The following is a 21,196-nucleotide window of genomic DNA, read 5'->3' on the forward strand; positions in this document are numbered from 1 at the left end:
ATCAAGCATCAGAATTAAGTCCATCTTTCTTTACACTAGTGATGGATGAGACCACTAATTTGATTCAAGAGGAAATCATTAATTGTATTCTTTTTGTACATGATACAATTTTTTGTGGATGAAACTAGATATGAAGTTAATTTACAATTAAAAATTTGGTGAAATGCTCTAGAATCTAAAGGTTTTCGATTAAGTAGGATTCAAATAGAGGGAGAGTCGCTTGTGATGGTTTGGTCATGTTTAGAGGAGAGTGATTAATACATTGATGAGAAAGAGTGAGTTTATTCATGTTGAGAGAACCAAAAAAAAAAAAAAAAAATGTAGAGGAAGATAAAAGTTAACATCAGTAGAATAGTAAAAAATGACATGTCAATTAGGAAAGTAACAGAGAGTATGACTTTTGTTATAATAAAATTATACAAAAGAATACATGTGATCAGCTGTAACTAGTTTGTTAAGGATTGACAGCCAACTCCAAAAATTTGGGACTAAGGTTTGTTTTGTTGTTGTTGTTGCATGCATGTATGTATGTATGAATTAAAACATACTTATAAGATTTGAGATTGGATTGTGAAAGTTTGTAATTAATAAGTTCATAAGATATGAAATTGTTATTTGTAATTTATTGATAATAGAAACAATCAATTTCGTATTAAAATTATTAACAATACAAGTTTGCTGAATCTTATTTTTATAATTTATTATTAAAAATCATGTTATTTAATTAATTAAATCAAACTTATTAATTAAATCAAACTTCTTAATCAAAAAAATGAATCATGCATGGTTTAACATATAATCTAATTTGGTGATGATCTTGAGTCTAGCTCTTATTCGAATAAAAATAAATGAACAAATTCTAAAATTTTAATGCTTAGCTGGAATCGACTCATTTTCATTTCTCATGAGAGCATGGACCCTAGAGATCCAATGGTGGTGCAGTTTTTGTCCACAGTGAGATCAATAGTTGGAATGAGTTTTGCAAAGACAACACATGGAAAAGGTCAGTAGCAAAAGATACTAATGAATTTCATTTAAGGCTGTATTCTAGCATTAACGCCAAAAAAAAGTGGGTGTCCTTCCAGGACTGCCCATTGGTCTACTGACTGCCTAGCCACCATCACTACACTGTGTTGGCTGTGCCATGTCACATTCCCAGACAAAAGCGGTTTTTGTTTTATTTTTTACTTCCCTTGGCATTCCCATTCAGATAAGGGTTAGGCTTCTCACTTAGCAACCTCTATAGCATGCACCTAGTGATTCCAGCTCATGTTTATCTCTTTTGGGAGGGATGTCATCTCAGCAGGACATTTGTCCCCAAAGAACTTGAGCAGGAACCCCAAAATAGGCTCCCCCTTCTCCCCACCGCCAGACCACACCCTCTCTTACCTCTGACCCGTGGCCCATCTCTCTTGTATTGGCTGGGTACAGGTAGTTTGTGCCTGAGCCTTGTGTACGTGCCCCACTTCCATATGTGTCCATTGATTTTCTGGCGTTCATGCGTTTGCTATTGCCTACAGGTTTGCTTGACTCTGCTGCACGCTCTGGTGCTTGTTTAACTCTTATGGCATGAATGAGTTCTTGGGTCTTCATTCTTTGCATCTCATTTCTTCTTTGGGTTGAGCATTGCTTGGGTGTGGGCTTTCTCTTCTTTAATTTGGCCCATGTCTCCTTTCATCCCTTGTCCGTGGGCTGGTTGGTGCTCCTACCACACCACTACATTGTTCCTATTATGATATCATTTACCCCTTGTTTACCTTATTACTTCTGGGCTTGCGGGCTGAAGTGCCTGCCATGCCAATTTCATACACTATTCATTCCTTTAGTTTCTACTGCCCAACATTCCTGCTGGGCCAGTTCATATAACATCTCGGGCTTCCCTGGCTCATTTTTATTCCTTAGGCATCCTCGGCCCGTTTCATTCCTTGGGCCAAGGGCAGCGCCACGTTAAGGCCAAGGTGGTCCTAGGACCACCCTGACCTGAAAAAAAAAAAATTTTATATATAATAATTAAAATTTTTTATTTTGTCTACCATTTAAAAAAAATTAGGAACCCCATAGTTTTTTTTTATGCCAATAGAATTAAATTTTGCTTCATTATTTATTCTACTTTCAAGCAAAAAGAAAAAGACAAAAAAAAAAAAAATTTTGAACTAAAATCTAAAAAAAAAAAAATTTTGTAACATAGCAAGCCCACTACCCACCCCAGGGAAAAAAAAGCCCAACATCAATCCTAAACAAAACTAACCCAAATAGATTTTTAAATCAAAATAATTAAATTTTTGTTAACTAAATACCCAATCGGGCCAACCCAAACGGATTCTCAAAAAAAAAAAAAAAAAAACCCAACCAAAACCTAGTACGTGTCTCCCGATTGATCAAAATCATCAAATGGTAATGCAAAACTGAAATCAGAAATCTTAACCTAAAGGAAAAAAATCTCATCAATGACCAAGCTCCAAGCACATAGGCGCGACGGCACCTCCACCTCAAACTCGAGCAATGGCGACGGCAAGATTGGAGATCGGCTCAGAGATTGCTTGGCTTGGCCTCATCGCCTCGAGTCTTCGCCTTGACGTGCTGTCGTGGCGTCGTCCCTCAGGCCTTAAGGTATTTTAGTTCTTTACATCTCTCTCTTTTTCTCTATCTCATCTTACATCTTTAGCTTTGCTGTGCTCTAAGAGTGAGAGCGAAGCTCTCTTTCTCTTTCTCTTTGAACTGAAATGAGATTCTCTCTCTGTTTCTCTGTTTCTCTATGTCTAATTGCCTTTACTTTAAAACTTTATTTGACATTTTGACTTTATTGGTTCATGAGTTTGTCGTTTTGTGCATTATGAATTTTGTGTGTTGTGAATGTTTTATAAGTTTAATGTTTTGGGGAATCTTGATTGGCTTTGGCTCTTGTGACTCGTCTGTTAAGTGGGGGGTGGATGGGGGCCATGGGGCCGTGGGGTGGGATATTTGAATTGGGGAAGTGGACAGGTAGAGGTAGTAAAGGCATGTAGAGGTAGTAAAGGCTAACTGACCAATACATTATAAAAGACAAAAAATTAAATTATGTTAGGCACTAGGCAGTGGGTTTAGCTGTGGATAATGCACATGGGGTGTGTGCTAATGCACAGTAGGGTGTGTGCTAGACTGCTAGTAGTCAGTAAAGAAAAATAATGAAGTAACTAAACAACAATAATTAATAATTTAATTAACCAATACATTATAAAAGACAAACAAATTAAATTGTGTAATTTATGTTTCTTAAGGAACACCCTGAGAAAAATTCCTAGAATTGCCACTGCCTTGGGTGTCCTTGGCCCATTTCATTTTTTCCTACTTCTTACATTCTCATGGGCTTTTACTAAATCTATTGGGCTTCCCAGGCCTAATTACCACATCCTTTACCTTTGGGTTTATTGGCCTTCAAACCAATCATATTTACTAATTCCTTTCTTTGGGCTTCTCTGGCCTGTTTTTGCTTTCTCTTTATTTCTTATGATTCCCATGGGCTTATTACTTCATTCTTTGGGGCTTTCTTGGTCCGTTTGCTTTTTATGCGGCTATTTTACTATTTTGTAGGCCTGTGGACCATTATTCCTGCCATTCTGGCCCAATGGTCTTTACTTTGCTATTTTCTTTCTCCACCTTTATCATATTGTTGGGTTTTTTCTGCCATTGGGCCCTTTTGCCAAAAATGGGCATCAACAATCTTCAATCTCACTTTTTTTACTTTTTATGTTTCATTTATGTTTTCAATAACAACTTACTATGTGTTTGATTTAATTTTCTTTTATTTCTACTACATTAATTATTTTATAAGGAAAGAAAAAATAATGTTGCAAATTATGATTAGTAGAATATAAAATATAACACATAAAATAGGTCAAATGAATTTTTTCCATCCCAAGCTTGGGGTGGCTCCACATTATGTCCAGGTGGTCATAGGACCACCCTAACTTGGAAAAAAAATTATTATATATAAATTTTAAAAATTTTATGAATTTTTTATCCTTAAAAAAATTTTGTGATCATCCTCAATTTTTTTTTGGCGCAAGATAATAAAACTTTGGACAAAATTTAGCAACAAACTTGTGGACTTGTAGTATTGTAGACTAAGGTTACAACTCCACCTATTTTTATTGAACGTAAATTTTAACAAATCCAATATTGGATTATATATATTTTTTCTTATATCCTCTATACTTGCAAAATAAGATAAAAAATTGATAGTTTTTAGACCCCTTAAAACAAATGATTTAACCTAGGTAATTAGTCAAGTTGTTACTTAGTCCAATTAAACAAGTCTAGGTTATCACAATAACAAAGATCAAATCATGCAAAGCAGCGAAAAATAAATAATACAAGATATGATCACCTAGGAAACCAAACCGGTAAAAACCTGAGGATGATTTGACCTAACTATCCTCAAGGTAAACTTGAATCCACTATCTTGAAAGAATCGAAGTTCATACAATAAGACTTACAAGGCTCCACGCTCGACTTCTTATTGCTATCAACCAGTAGAACTTACTGACACGACCACGTGTAAGCTCCGAATCCACGGACTCCTTCTTTCTTGGATTCACCACCAGATACAAGCACACCTGCTTGTGTTTTCTTTAAGCTTCAATGGCAGCAACTGAATTGATCACCAAGGTGTAGATAAATCTTCTCCTTGAAAACCCTAAGTTTGTGTAAAGGAAAGCTCCTCTAGATCTCACAAGAGATTTACACAAACCGCAATATGAGCAACGCTAAAACATGGCTAGGGTTTGCCTTTTATACTTAAGACAAATAAGAAACCTTAAAAACGTTTTAAAACACCTAGGGCTGAGTTGGAAAATTCTGCAGAAAAAACATTCTGCCCGAGCTTCGATCGATCGAATCAAGCTAGGCCGAAAGACATAATGCTTTCCTGCATTAACTCGATTCCAACTTTACATAAATGCACAACTTTGAGTTAGATTAAAACACTTCTAAACACATTGTTTTGATCATGGTTTGCCAACAATACAAATTAGAGTTCTAAATACATAAAAACCTAAGTCTTTAGAACCTAACAAAAATTAATAATTATGTCATCAATCAGATGTTTAAATTTCGAGTTTTTGAGTCTAAAATTAGACATAAAAAATATGTTTATGGATCGAATAGTAAATAACATTCGATTAATTGGCATGAAATTTGACATGTGTTTTAAGAACATAAAGAACATGCAATTCAATGATTATATTTTCAAAATATGTAACCATATTAATTTGTTTAATAAGAGTTGTAGCCTTAGGCTACAACTAAGTTTGTAACCAAACTTTGGTCCCCTTACTAATATATTAAGTCTTGACAAAAAAAAAAAAAAAAGGCCCAAGAAAAATGTTATTTTAACTAAAATTTTGAAAGAGACATAATTTGTAGCATTAATAATGACACTATCATGCAACGATTTCAAAATAAGAAAATTCGTAGAAGGAAATTGTAAGACTTTATGTATTTGCATTTTTTTTTTTTTTGGGTCAATATATGAAATTCATTTTTTTTGGTAGTTTAAAAAACTGGTTCCCAGTTACCGTGGTTCGACTGGCCAGTTCGGTTTGAATTTCAAAACCAAGAACTACCCAAATACAAGTAAAGTGCATTTTGTCAAAGAATATATCAACACATGAAATATATGACCCTGACAATAGTCTTGATCATGATCTATTAATTAAGAATTTAAGATAGATATAACCTACACTGAGTGACTCTACAAATCCTAAAGGATACATATGACAACTTTGGTGAAAGTCGATGTAAAAGCCAATGGGGTCTATAAGGCTGAAATGCTTTGTTAGTTTTCGAGCTGCTTGACCTTGACTCTTGAGTCAAGGGTTGTTTGATACGTGTGTTTAAACACATGTTTTCAGTTTTTAAACAATATTACACGTATTTTCACATATTTTTTCACTCACAAGTATTTTCAAAAAATATAAACAACGTTACTAGAATAATGTTACCAAACGGCCCCAAATATTCTCTTGGAATGTTTACTGCTGAAAATTAAATTAAGTAACGTACATACAAAACAAAACAAAAATTGATAATATTTTTTATACAGGTTGATATGATAAGTTTGTATTGATTCTCATTTGGACTTATCATTCATATCAGTTTTTTCTTTACCACACTAATTATTTGTCGTGTTGAACACCATAAATTGAAACTCTCTTAAAAAAAAATATTTTATTTGTTGTGTCAAATTTTTGTGTCTTAAAACATTCTCAGTTAAATAAACGAAAGCCAACTCTAAGTAAATGGGTTTGAAATGTCAAGTGCAATTAGCCAAACGGCTAAAATAAGTTCCATACCAATTATAATACGTTTAAAAATATCAAACTACAATTGTAAAATAGAAGAACATGGCATCTAGATAGCTTGCCGGTAGGGTCTTTCACCATCATTTTGGAATCTTTGAATAGAATCAAAAGATATCTACCCTCAATGTGGTAGTAGAATTACCTTGAAAGAGCTTATAAAATCAATCTCATTTTCCAAACAATTCAAAACAAAAGGAGTATTAAAATGTAATGTCGTCAGTCAACGTTACAAGAATCTTTTATGATGAATGAAGAACATGAAGGACTAGGCCCAAGTAGTTAGCAAAACCCTGGTGGACCAAAATTCAAACAAATATATTCAATATTCTAATACGACTCTAGGAGAAAATGTCAGAGATAGAATGTGAGGAAAAAAAAAAAAATTCTGTGTATTAAACTCATTGAATAAGATTACAATAGCGTTTGTAAAACAGAGCTTGAGTAAGTTTTACAAAATAATAAAATAATCGCTAACCCTATTAAAAATAATAATAATAATCATAATCGCTAAAAGTAACAGTACCTCTTTTTTTGGGGCCAAGCAAAAACCTTGTATTGGGCTAAAAAAATACAAACAATTATTGGGTATAAAGATTAAAGCACACAAATAAGTATTAGCTAATTTATTTTTCTTCATAAGTTATTGGGCTCTAGATCCATAATTACTTCACTACACAAATTGGATTTTTGGCCCATATTCTCTTTTCTACATGGGTTGGACTGCAAGGGCACAAATACTAGTGACTCACTGACTCACCACCAAGGAAGTGATCTCAGTAACACACACAATCAATCGTCGTAAAGTCTTTTTGTTTAGAAGAGTTGGGAAAGTCTTTGCGAATAAATAGTGACTTTGTAAATTGTGTAATTACTTTTTTTTTTTTTATAAATACACTTTTCAATAGTTTTTTTTTTATTCTTATTTAAATATTATTTTTTCCAAATACATTTTATTAGCAACTCTTCTTCTTCTTCTTTTTCTCAAAATCTTTTTTGCATTTTCATCAACACTCAATTCTTAAAACCCAAATTTTATCATTTAATAACACTGACATCAACAAAACCCAAATCTTAAAACCTTGATTTTATTATTCAACAACACTCAAATTAGATTTTTATCATCCAACAATGCCCAAATCTTAACACCCATATTTTATCATTCAAGCAACACCCAAAATCTTTTATTTAAAAAAAAAAAAAAAAACCCCAAATCTTTAGCTAGAAAAAGAAAGAGGATTTGGAGATGTGAGATATCGTCCATTGCTGGCTTCGATCCAACATTGATCGTTCTCTTCTCCACTAATCCTAATTGTGATTGGGTTTTGTGTTGTTGAATTCAATCAGATGGGGTTGGGTTTTGTGATATTGGACAGTGAACGATGGCTGTAAGAGGAGATGAGAGAGATGTTGGAGCTAATTTTTGTGGGTTTTGAGAGAGACAATGTTGCATTTTGAGAGTGCTCTATCAGACAATGATGAAGAGAGAGGGAGAGAGAAATACTGAGTATGGGGGAGAAAGCTAGAGAATAAATAGTAGCTCTCTTGGTGTAGCCAACTCAAAAATTTTCATTTATTTTATTTTATTTTTTTTGCATTTTAGAGAGGCTATTGGAGTTGATTTTTGTGGGTTTGCTTTTCCAAAATGGAGAGTAAAAAGACTTTAAAGGGCTTGTTGGAGATGCTTATCAAATACTAGAGTGTAGGACTCAATTTTTCTTTTTTCTTTTTTTAGAAACAAACACACAAGAGAAATGGAAAGGAGTTCTAACACAAAAGACCCAATTAGTATGGTCTAATAATTTCATTTTATAGATTTGCTTGCTACATTATGAACTAGATCGATGGCTTACTTAAGCAAATATCAATGTTATATAAAGGAGGTGCAATCAACAAGTGTTGGGTCAAGTGCACTTGTACCCTCATTTAGATGAATTAACCCTATGAAGGTTTGCTGACCTAATTACATAGGACAAGAAGAACAAAGCAAAATCAGGTTTGGCAAATCTGAGTTAGGTTTGGACAACTTGGGTTTTGAAAGATTTTGGATTAGGTTTTGGTGGGGAAATAGGGTCTCTAATGGAGAAATAGGATAGTAGATTGCAATCAATCATAGCATGTCTCATGTGTGCGGGTTAGGATACTTCCCCTAGTAGCTGACCACACAAAAAACGCTACCTTAGTTGGAATGTTTGCTTCCATGTCGTCTTCCAACAGAAAAATTGGAATCCCATAGAAGATATAATTTTATAAAATGACTTCACCTCAAAATCTCCACTGGCTGTTAGCTATTCTTACCTTGGTAGCCTATGACTGCTGCATGAAATTTCACATAAGCTCCATTAGTTCCTAATATTGACAAGTTATGGGGTAAGCACCACATTCCCAAAAAAAGCCATTCTTTGTAGACATATAATTTGTCATTGCTGCGTTCTTGTCTCATATGTATATATATGAGATGAATCATTCTTCACGTCAGATTCTCCTATTCTCTTGGGGATAAAAACTTTGTTCAAATGTTCTTTAACTATGAAACTGATGCAGAACTCGCATAACATCATCTTTAACGATCTCCCAGCTAGCTTGGAAAAATGTAATGGTAATGCCATTGGGACCTAGTGCTTTGTCACCATTCATACTTTTTCACTTTCATAGCAGCCCAAACCTCCTCTTCATTAAAATGCCTTTCCAGCCCCTCTGCCTCACTTTCTGTCTGTGGTTTCAACTGAACATCATCCAACAATGGGTACTTTGCATATAGCCCTCAAACACTATTTTTTAAAAAAAGTAAATAAACGGAAATGATAAGTCCATAATATATCCCCTAAATACCATAAAAAAAGTCACTTTTTCTCATTAGGGGTGGCTTCAAAGGACCTTGACTTGACAAGGTTTCATGTTGATAGGGAAAAAAAAAAATCCTATGTTTTCCTTCTTCCTTACAACCTTGATTTTAACCCCTTTTCGTAAGTGGAATTCAACTCCATATAATATTTTTTAATCAATGTTATGCTTTGTAAAGGAAATAAAAAAGTTATATTGGAACTCGAGTTCTATTATATATATATTTTTTTGCGACGAATCTAATCTAATAACATATCATATTATGTACATTGTTTTAGGATCAATATCATATCATGGACTATATATTAAAATTTGGAATTATAAGTCGTTGTTGTGTTAAGTGACTACACCAAATTGCAAGTTAAGTTTATAAGCTATGGTTTAACACCAAATGGCAGCACCAAATTGCAACATTTAAAAAAAAAAAAAAATAGCTTCTTTGTTCTTATCAAGTTTTCTTCTATTACTTTATCAATTCTTCTGATAAAGTAACAATTAGTTTTAATGCATGTTATGTTTTATTCATATCAACTACTACTTCTTTCTCTTTTCTTTTTTTTTTAATAATATTTTTATTCTATCTAATTGCCACATAAAAGTTTGATTTCAGTTTTAATGCATGTTATGTTTTATTCATATCAACTACTACTTTCTTTTTTCTTTTTTTTTTTAATAATATTTTTATTCTATCTAATTGCCACATAAAAGTTTGATTTCAGCTTTAATATATATATATATATATATATATATATCTTTTCATATATCATATAACTTAAAAACCATTGTTACCCTAAGTAGTTGCACCAAATTACAGTTCTTTAACACTTCTTCATTGATGGGAGTTAAGAGTTGGGAAAAGAAATCAGCGTGCATAACGAAACATGGATAAGATAGCTCATTTACTTAGATTAGGACTATCAGGTAACAGTTAGTAAATTAACAAATGAATTAATTAATAAATTAGGTAAAAAAAAAGTTTCCTATATAAAATTTTCAAAATTGGATTAAATTTAATTTGAGTAATAATATATTTTGTTCTCAAGTAGACATTTAATTACCAAATCTTGCATACATCCACAAGAAACGATTATTGTTTTTGGTCTGATGGTAAAGAACAATAGTCATAGAATTGACATTATAACTTAAAATTTTATTTTATTTCTCCAAAATAAAAACAAAATGCACGAACAAACTCTAACTTGTTTATAAATTTTTGTATGTGTGATGTCTTTAGTCCTCCACTAGTACCATACGAGAAATACTATCCTTAAATAAAAGTATCATATGGATGACTATATCATTGTTTACAAAACTAAAATTTATTTTAACAGTTTTCTAGAGCTATTTCTTGGGTTCTTGGACCCCTTGAAATGGATTTGGGTGACCAATTTGCTCATTATCTTCTACAGATAGAGATGTCTGATCATGTGGATTAGGAATGAAATATTCTCTAGATGGTGTTCCTGAATCTTCTGAGAAAGTAAATTTGGGTTCTGTGTGGACTAAACAACTTATTGGACTTGTCGAGCAACAAGTGTTTGTTGAGGCATCACGTGTGCCTATACCTTGAACATTGTCAATGTCACCACTATCCTTCAATGATTTATTCCTAAAAGTATGCGAGCTAAGGTCTTTGATGTCAAAGATTCTTAAGGCATGACATATTCTTCTCCATATTGAGTTTTTTGAATCAAAGTTGATCCAGATTTTCCGCCTCTCCTTGTAAAGGAACATGGAGAAGGAGATGATGAGAGCTGATAAGGAAGCAATGCCAGCGATGAGGAATAGGCCCCAAAAGCTTTCTAAGCTAAGACTGCTAGAAGAAACTTGGGTGTTGGAGCTTGAACAATTACTTTGGTCCCCAAACCATGCCTTTTCAATTTCTTTCATTTTCTCTCCTTCGGTCACATTTAATATTGCCCATGAAACATCAGATAAGAAAGGGGAACCTTTTGGAAAGACCTGAGAAATGTTAAAAAAAAAAAAATCTATATGAAAAACTACAAACCAACACAAACACATATACATGAGAGAGAGAGAGAGAGAGAGAGAGCTTACAAAACCCAACCCATCATTCTTATATATGGATCGAATCATGGTATACTTCGAGCAATATTGTAATAGTAAAACCTTCATAAAATGGATGTCATCAAAAGCAGCAGCTATACCTCCATTTGCACTTCCTTTTGATAAAAGTTCATCACATTCTTCTGTAGATTTATATGTCCTAAGCTTAGCTAGGTCAAAATTCATTTCTTCCAGAATTTCCAAAACATAAGTGCCTTCTTGGTAGCCCACATACTCCCCATTCTTAATAAGCTGGTTAACATCAGTAACAGTTGGTTGCAATTGTTGAACAGTTAAGAGTGATGTCAAACTCGCAGTGTAACTTTGAGTGAGAATGAGCACTACAAAAACCCATATGATGACCACAAACCTTGCTAAATTGCTGACCAAGGCCTCCTCTGTAAATTAAATTCAAATGGGCTTTAGAGAATTACATAGTTACATCATAAATGTCAAGTTAATACGATATTTGAGATATCATCTAGGTATAGTACTATTAGTATATTACTTGTTTTAACGCATGATAAAGTTGAATTCAAGGAATCTTAGGCTATAATATTAGTATATGTCACAAGCAATTTTCATATTATAGGCTAGTAAGCAAGTTATCAACTAGTTTATTACTTGATTATTTCTGAAGGATGGAAATTCTAAGTTTCTAAAGCTGTTATAAGCCTCCAAGTAGTGCACAAGTTGTTATAGATTGTGCATTTTGCATATGCCTTCTATTGAGTCTTTGAATCATTCATTTCTATAGTAATAAATGAGAAAATGATGAAAGGAACTTACTTTGTGCAAAAACCATGATTGAGAAGGAGTACCACAAGCTTGTTCCAATCTCATGGGATGGAGGCCCGCGGAATTCTTCATTTATTCGATGTTCAAGAACCCATACCACAAAGCCAATGAAGACAAAGAATACCCCACTTGTTATCCAAAGGTCCCAAGTTAATGGTTTCAAGAACACCCATGCATTTCTCCTATCATTGTCTTTGATTGGTACTACCATTGTTACTCCAGATTCTGTGTATGGCAATGTGAAGTCTATATACTTACTCCTATTTGCAAGGATAACTGTATCTGCAGCCAGAGCATCGAAGTTCTGTCAAAGTAAAATATTTACTTCCATCATTTCCAGTACTATATGTGTGCCATTGTTTAGATAGATAACAAAATCTAGAAGGAAAATGACAAACTAAGAAATATAAAGGCTTAAAATGTAATCTTAATTGTTAAAATTAGTAAACTAAGTATTTTTACTAACCCCAAGATATACTTGATAAACCATATCATTATATGTACCAGCGCTTTCATCATTAGGCTTTGCAAAAGGAATCAACTCATAGTCAACATTATATGGTAAAGCTTCCATAACAGCCTTAAAGATATCTATGATGTATCCTGTGACCTTCGTTGTGTTAGTGCTAGCATCATGTTCCACCTTAACAAATTCAAAAAAGCCATCCTTCACTGGAACTCCTACTCTCAACTTCTTCCCATTTGTTGGAATCTCCCAACCTTTGGGGATAGAGCTTGAATCACCCGGCCATATAATTGGTCCTAGGTTTCTTCTTGAAGTGGAATATGCGCTTGTGTTTGTAGAATTCAATTCCCTTATGAGTCCATTTTTTGGAGTCCAAAATGCAACCCCTCTTTCTCCATTACCATTCACATTAATTATCTGAAAAGTTGATGATTGTAGTTGCCCATTTTGGAGACTAAACTCTCCAGCAAGGCCAGTAAATCTAGTGTCCAATAATGCTTCGAGAAGTTTTGGACCATTTAAAGAGACCCCCATAGTTGCAAGATCAGTTAAATTGCTTGAACCAGCTGTATATTCAAAGCCAAAATTTGTAGTCCTAACCTTCTCAACTGCCCTGGCTAGCGCTGAAGCGGCATCATATGCCCATAGTCCCTTAACATTCAATTCAACATCCAAAATGTTTGGATTGTCTTGATGGAATTTTGTTTTCCATCGAAGTGTAAAATTTTCAAGCTCAATTGTTTTTGGAACATAAGTTTTTAAACCCAATACCCCTTGCATTGAATCACGTACTGAAGATTCTATCGAGCGAATGGAATTGGTCATCCCACTAGTCATGATCCAAACATAACCTTCACTCATCATTCCAATCTCTTTTGCCTTGGTGAAAAGCCGAGAACCAAGATCAATTGGCATGTGCATAATGAAGACTCTAGTTTGCATTGTCATCAACTTATAAAGTTCTTCACCAATTTGGTCCTTTGAGGCTAATGGAGGAATGACACTTCGATAAGGGACACGGGCATCAACTTCTTGCAAGGCATCAATCAAGAAGGGTATCATACCTTGTCCATACTCATTATCAGTGTAGATTGGCACGACTTCTCTCCATCCATAGGCTTGAACAATCGCACTTATAGCTTTCACTTGAGATGAGCTATTTTGAGCGGCTTGAAAAAAATATGGACGTTGAAGTGAAGTAAGAGAAGGGCTTGTTGCTGAGAATGCTACAATGGGCACTTGGGCTTTCTCCCCAAGATTGATGATAAACTTGGCTTGCATGGAACTTTCTGGCCCTATGATGGCTTGCACTTCTACATTTTTTATCAGGTCTACGGCTGTTGTTGGAAAAAGAAAAAGAAAAAGTGAAAGTGAGAAAAAATCCAATTTAATGCCCAGTCAAACTCTAACTAATGTGGACCTTTATAAACAAATGAGAAATAAATGAAAATTTTGGTAATCTTTCATTTATGCATAGTTAATGAAGAATAGACACTATGACCCACCCTACCGCACTTTTCTCCATGTTGATTTTGTTTAATATATGTTTAACTTTTTTTTTTTAATGAAATATATGTTTAACTTTTTATACATGTGATTTGTTTATGCATATATGAGTTATAATGTATATATAATTTTATACACCATTGTCAGATTCTTTAAAACCTTCTCCCCTCTCCTTGTGTGTGTGTATGTGTTAAAATATTTGCTTAGTATTCTCAAAAGAAAAAACAGTGGGTTAATCCTACATCAGAAAATGAGTGTGAGTTAAAGAGGTTTAAAGTCTGTGCTCTGTATCCAAGAGTTAGACTCTTTTGGATATACACTACTGTTAGTTTCTTTCAAACTTTCTCCCCTCTCCTCGTGTGTGTGTGTGTTAAAATACTTACTTAGTACTCTTAAAAAAATATATATACATGTTCTATTAATATTCTCAAAACACTTGTCTCTATTTCTTTCTTTTTACTCTCATAGTAATCATTTCCCTATATTTTTCATCTTTATCTCATCAATGTTTGAATTCTCTCATAAGGATTAGTAAAACATTTTCAACCTTACATGCCTCACTACTCCTCGCATGGGTTTCCCTATTATCATTCCTAGGGCTATAGAGGTCTTAGTAACCAATTGAAAAGTTTAACTATTTAATGGAATAATATATGAAGCTAGTTAGAAAAATTTGTAAAAATACCATAAATTTCACATCCTAGAGCATATAATTCATTGTTAAGAAGATAGTAAAGCACTGACAACAATAGTCAGCACTCACTAGGATTACAACAAACAAATGTGGTTGGAGCATATGGTCCAATAAAAGTTTGAAATGTGTTAGGTAAGGGTGTACTTTCGACCCATCAACCTTATCAATATGTTGACATCTTGGGTTGGTTTTGCAAAGGTTGATGGGTTGAGTTTTTAAATTTTCATTTGACTTTTAGATTACTTTGTTTATGTAGAGCTTTTTAAAATGCTACATTTTCAAATATAAGTATTCTTTAGCCAATTTTTAGCAAACATAAATGGGCAAAAAGCTAAATAAGTTGATGCCAAATAGAATGGTTGAAATTAAACTAATTTTTTTTATTAGATTTGAAAAAAATGACTCCTAACTCAAAACAATTTGATCCCTACACTACATGATTGGTTGGTTTTTAGAACTACCATGAATTGGGTTGAATTAAAGATTTTCCAACTTGTGGGGGTCCAATTGGGTTGAAAAATACTCCAACCCTAGCCCAACCAGAGCCATACACGCTTAATCATAGGAAATTGTCCATACCTACTTGTAACAAAAGATTGAAGTTAAAAAAAAAAAAAAAAAAGATATTTTGGTGGTGGAGTCTAGTGTAATGATTAGAATAAGAGAAGTGCTACGCTGACAACACTTTCACAATAAATCTTAGATGATAAGTTGTGAATAGTTCTACTTGGAACCAAACCTAAAATACTTTCACAATAATTTTCAAGTTCACACTAAGAACCCATGGATAGAACTCACCTTTGAAAATCGGCTTGCAAGAGGAGGGTGTCCAAGATCTTATAAATATATGGTTAAGCTTACACTTAATCCATGTGGGACAATAAGATCATAACTTACCATCACTTAATCCATGTGAGACACTAGGATCAGCCCACTTTATCGACATTGATCCAATGGTAGCCCTTTCTCTTTTTTTGGTAGCTCCACTCACTTATCAGTTATTCAATGACTTAGTAAGCCATTTTAATATTTGTTTACTCGACATGGTGGTTGGATTTGATACCAAATACTAAAAACCATGGGTAAAACTCACTCTTAAAAACCGGCTTACAAAGGGGGTGCCTAAGAGCTTATAAACACATAGTTAAGCTTATACTCAATCCATGTTGGACACTAGGATTATATATATGTAAGTTTAGAACAATTGGCAAATAGTGAACACAAACTTGCCTAGATATAGATTCTTGAGTCTATAGGTATTATTAGACAATGTTCAAGGTGATACAAGTCAAGATTCAAGAATATACAAGTTGCAGAAAGAAGAGTTTAGAAACTATCTGGTTCGACAGATAGAGAAACAGGCTAGATCAATCGAAACACGTATTTGTAAAATTCTATTTTAGCCTAAACTCTACTTAAATGTATTGGGTTTCCAGTAAAACACTTCTAGTATATAAAGGAAACCCTAAGCACGTTTTTGATAAGGCTTTTCAGAGAGAGAATAGTGTGCCTCTTTTGTATCTACCTCTTTTGTATCTAGGGTTTTGTACCCAAAAAGCTCTCTCATATCTTTTACTGGTTTTATTTCTTAAAGAATCTCAAGATCCGGTGTTGTAGAAGTTGCTGCCTTCTCTAATCATCAAAGATGCTGATGATCTAAACCTTCAAGGGTGGTCTTGGAGTCACAAACAAGAGAGTTTGTGTTTTTTATCACAAGTGTGGGTGCTTGTGTTGCAAAGGCCAAGGAAAGAAGTAGTCCGTGAACTCGGAGCTATCATGTGGTCGTGGGAGTAAATTTTCTACTCGATGTAGCAATAGAATGTTAGTGGTCTAAGTTCTATTGTACAAATTTCAATTCTTTCTAGTGGATTTGCTTTTTACTTTGAGAATAGCTAGGTTAAATCCTCCCCAGGTTTTTTATCGGTTTGGTTTTCCTGGGTCATCATATCATTGTATTATTTACTTTTCCATTGTTTTGCATGATATGATTGTTTTGTTTTAACCTAGATCTGAATAATAAATCTAAGTATTCACTTGGTTAATTAATTACGTTAAACAATCTAGTTTACAAGGATCTAAAACCTAACAATATATATATATATATATATATATATAAAAGCTATGTTAACTTTAAGCTATATTACAACACTAAATATTTTTTAATTGGAAGTACATTTTAACAAATCCACTGTTAGATTAGATCTTCTTATACTCCACATGCTTGCAAATTTCAAGATAATATGAGATCAATAACTATGTTATTGGTAAAATATACAATTTTCAAGTTTTGTATTTAAAATTGTACATAGAAGTTGGGTTTCTAGATCGAATAGTAAATAGCATCTGATTGGCATGAAACTTAGGATGCACATTAAAAACATAGAGAACATGTAATCCAATTGTGAGATTTATGAATTATTAATCCAATAAAAAGCTTTATATATATATATATATAGAAAAAATCTAGTAAAAAGCTATTAGACAATATAACATAACTTTGAATTACATCTATTACAACTTGAACCTAACACATATATATGAGTTGCAGCAAATTGCGAGATTGAGTTCAAACAAGGGATGGTGGATAGAGTTGAGTGATGGTGGTGACAAGAAATCATCACACCTTGACCACAATAAAAGATCACCATAGATCGCTGCATGTGACTGCAAAAACTAGTGATGGAACTACGAATACAGTACGACTATGAAAATTTTTTATTAGTATACAATAATATATATTATTTGAAAGTTTTGGTTAAAAAAATTTACGCTTGACCCCATAAAATTAAAAATCAATTTCTCCAAAACCTAAAGGTGGCTACCTAGCTCAAATCTGTAGCCTGTGACCCTTTTCAAAATGAAATCAATATAAAATATATATATATATATATATATATTATTAACAAAAAAAAGAAATCCATTATTGAAGAAAAAAAAGGTTCCTTGCTAGAAAAAAAAAAATGCAAATAACTAAATATCATAACCATGGGTTTTGCATGACATTTTGGTGGTTGGATGAATCAGAATTAGAAGTTTGTATCCTACCATGTTGTCTTGCTCTACTTAAAGAATTATTTGGTTCTTTTTTCTTTTCGTCATCATAGATTTTTTACATGGAAAAGGTTTACTTTTAAACTAATTAATTTGGAAGAAAATTCCTCCAACTCAATATGTGATAGTTGAAAGTCAAATACATGAATTGTCTTACGAATGGTTACGTAGTAGGTTTGAGGAAATTTCTCTAAACTTGTATAAAGAAAAACTTTGTCCTTATAATATGAGCATATTAGATTTTACCATATCATTAATAATTTAAATGAACAGTTAAACTGAAAATGACAGCTATCTATCTTAAAATCCCTTACACGAATAGTGAAACTCAGAAGTGTTAACTTGAAGCCATTAAATAAGAATAGTTAAAATACATTTTTTAATCTCCCCAACTTTAGTATCTCTGTGTCGGGTATTTCATAAGAATAATATTGGACCACCGAATAGCCACCGATATGCTCCTTTTATTGAGGAGGAATGGGATGATAGTGCACCGGTTTTGCTTCTGGGGGAACAGGCTGGGAAGGAAGTGGTAGCCGTCCACAATCCATGTGATGTAGAGGCTGGCTATGATGAATGGGATGAAGATGCTGGCAATGTTGTATATGCTGAAGAGAATGGCCGTTACGAATATGTCGAGAATTGTTATGTTGAATGCGTTGAAAATCGTCAGGATTCGTTTATTGAAGGGAATAATTTTGAGCAGGTTGGTTATTTTTCTAACTTTGATTCTTTTATTTTAATTTTTTGATAAGTAAAATTTTATTGAATTAAACAACCCATGTACTCAACTTAGGGAGCAGTGCAATCAATCTCTGAAATTACAATGCTCAAGCATATCTAAAAAAGGAAAACAAGGAACATATTGAAAAGTAGCACTCCAATCTAGCAAAGTATGAAAGAAAAAGGATTTAGGGTCCGTTTAGATACTGCATATTTTGCTGAAAACTGAAAACAATAAAAAAATAATTTGTGATTACTGTTCACACTCACAAAATACTGTTCATTTGCCTTAATGCACTGTTCATGTCTCATGAACAGTGCAAAAGGTGCTGGTTAAAAAAAAGAAAAAAAAGAAAAAAGAAGAAGAAGAAAATGTAGATGTGAAACATGTGAAACGCTGTTTTAGAACTTGTAGTTGACATCCTAAACTTTTGAATTGTTGTTAATGTCATATAACCCTTCAATCTAGTTTCATTAATTGTTTACCACTAACCATCCTATACGTCGTTTTGTAAAATGATCACATCAATTAAAAGTTAACCATGTATTTTTTTAGGAGTGTAGTTAAATTTTTTTATTTTTTATTATAATATTCGATACATACAATATGGAAGCATATGAGCATATGATTCCTTATTGTTTAGATTGGAAATACCATCAGATGATAACAATGGAATTACAAAGCTCTTGACAAATTTAATAAAGCAAAATGACAGTTATACTAATCCCCTAATGTTTAATAATCAATGAACAAGTGCATGCTTATAAAAATAAATAAATTAACAAGTGCACGTTCTAACTTAAAATATTAATATATAATGATAATAAAAAAGAAGAAGGATGCCGTACGTTCTTCATAGATTCCAATTTTCTAATTTCGGTCTAACCGCATCGTTGGCTTCCAAAAGCCTCTCCTAACCTAAAATCTGAGAATCGACAATGAACTCCTATGTTGAACTGAACCATCATCTACGAAATACTAGATACTACATAGAATAACAAAAGGAATTATTAATACAAATTTTTTGTATTGTCTTTCGTTTAAATTTAGTACTAGTGGAGAGAAAGTTTAACGATGTAGATCACATTATTAATCACATAATCCCATTAATCCAATGCTGCAACTACGAAGGGTCCCAATCCAATAAGAAGAAAAGACTGCAGAGAGTGATTGAAAATAAATAAATAAAATAAAATAAAATAAAATAAAATAAACTAAAGCTATCTAACATGAGATCTTACCTACAGTCTACAGTCTGCAGCAGATGGGGATGAATAAGAGGGAGGGAGATTAATTTACCTGCAGCAGCTGCTTCAACAACATCACTTTTGGAGTCTCTGGAGCTAAGAAGTAGCCTAGTTTTGTAGTAACTATTGGAGGCATAGAAGTCTGCAAGGGCCATGTTGATGCAACTCAGACCCATCTTCCCAGTCCATGTATCGAAGTCAAGAATCACACCGACGTTAACTGAGATTGTCGTGTTTTGTGCCTTGGCTAAGAAATTACTTTTAGAAAGAATAATGAAGAACAAGAATGGAAAAGCAATTCTGGTAGGGATCTTCATGATTATGTTTTGAATATACCTTGTAGAATTCATCATCTTATTACTCTTATTTATAGAACAAGGTCAAATAGTTTTTTTTTTTTTTTTTTTTTTTAATTTTTTTAATTTTTATCTAAATAGGTCAGATAGTTAAACGTAAGACAAAACTATTAAATTATATATCTTTGAAAAGTAAAACACCAAAAAATGGCCAAATACTAGCTTTGACCAAAATAATTAGTGTTTTACTATTGTTTGAGAAATATTTAATAATCTATTATCTTTTTACAAATCGAGTTCGAGAAACTCAATTTTTACCTGTAACTCAAGTTTATGAAAATCAAGTTTCATAAATTTCTTTAGTAATTAAAAAGGTGACATGATAATTAAATTTTTATCCACACTCAAAGTTTTACAAACTCGAGTATCTTAGGGCATTTTGATGATAGCCTACAGCTTCCTATGAGTTTCTTGAGTGTCTTGGAAAAATTTTCTATGTCCAAGTTAGTTTTTTATTGTGTTTTATCAGCACTTTGTTTACAAGTCAATTTAAGGAAAACTCTCTGTCTCTCTTTCTCTCCCTCACACGCCAACACTGTCAGGCATCAGAAGTCAAAACTACAATAACCAACTAACACAAGTTTTTGACAAAAGCATGATTGGTGAGTTACCTATTTTGAAACTAAAGATTACTTGAGTTTTATAAACTCAAGTTATACATGAAATTTTATATTTTTTAATGGGAAAGACTAACTGATACCCTTAGAGTATTAGTTAACAATCTATTTAAAGAAAATTTTTATGAGAAAAGAAAAAAAAAACAATTAACGTTATGACTGCTTTTTTCATTTCTCATAAAAGTGGTGTCAAAATTTTCCTAAACTGGATTGTTAGCTGTTGCCCTAACAGCACTTGTTAGTATGACTCTTTTTTAATTTCAGGTCAGCAGGACCACTACGACAGATTTTTAAAGAACTCAATTTTCATAACACAGAGTTATGAGTCAAACTTGAGTTTCGAAAAAGTGCTAAATTGCAAAATTTTTCCCAAACAATAATAGATTACTAAATATTTAACCAAATAATAATATTTGGTCATTTTGACCTTAATAAATTATGAGTTTTTTTTTTTTTTTTTGATAAGCATTATGAGTTATGTTTATTAC

General features: G+C 32.8%; 1 protein-coding gene across 1 annotated transcript; it reads right to left on the bottom strand.

Moving 5' to 3' along the window:
• Window positions 1-10,523: 10,523 nt before the first annotated feature.
• On the bottom strand, window positions 10,524-20,056 carry LOC115970482 (glutamate receptor 2.8-like). Its single transcript, XM_031090114.1, has 5 exons — window positions 19,788-20,056; window positions 12,514-13,850; window positions 12,039-12,351; window positions 11,241-11,647; window positions 10,524-11,144 (listed from the first exon to the last, which is right to left on the bottom strand). The coding sequence occupies exons 1-5, from the start codon at window positions 20,050-20,052 to the stop codon at window positions 10,524-10,526; spliced, it is 2,943 nt and encodes a 980-aa protein (XP_030945974.1). The 5' UTR covers window positions 20,053-20,056.
• Between the last annotated feature and the right edge of the window lie 1,140 nt (window positions 20,057-21,196).

The sequence above is a fragment of the Quercus lobata genome, chromosome 2 (genome assembly GCF_001633185.2).
Source record: "Quercus lobata isolate SW786 chromosome 2, ValleyOak3.0 Primary Assembly, whole genome shotgun sequence".
NCBI lineage: Eukaryota > Viridiplantae > Streptophyta > Magnoliopsida > Fagales > Fagaceae > Quercus > Quercus lobata.

Coding starts and splice junctions, on each gene's coding strand:
- LOC115970482 (XM_031090114.1), bottom strand. CDS start 20,052: ATGAAGATCCCTACCAGAATTGCTTTTCCATTCTTGTTCTTCATTATT. Junction 13,851..19,787: donor TGTTGAAGCAGCTGCTGCAG/GTAAATTAATCT, acceptor TTCCAACAACAG/CCGTAGACCTGATAAAAAAT. Junction 11,145..11,240: donor AGAATGATGGGTTGGGTTTT/GTAAGCTCTCTC, acceptor AACATTTCTCAG/GTCTTTCCAAAAGGTTCCCC.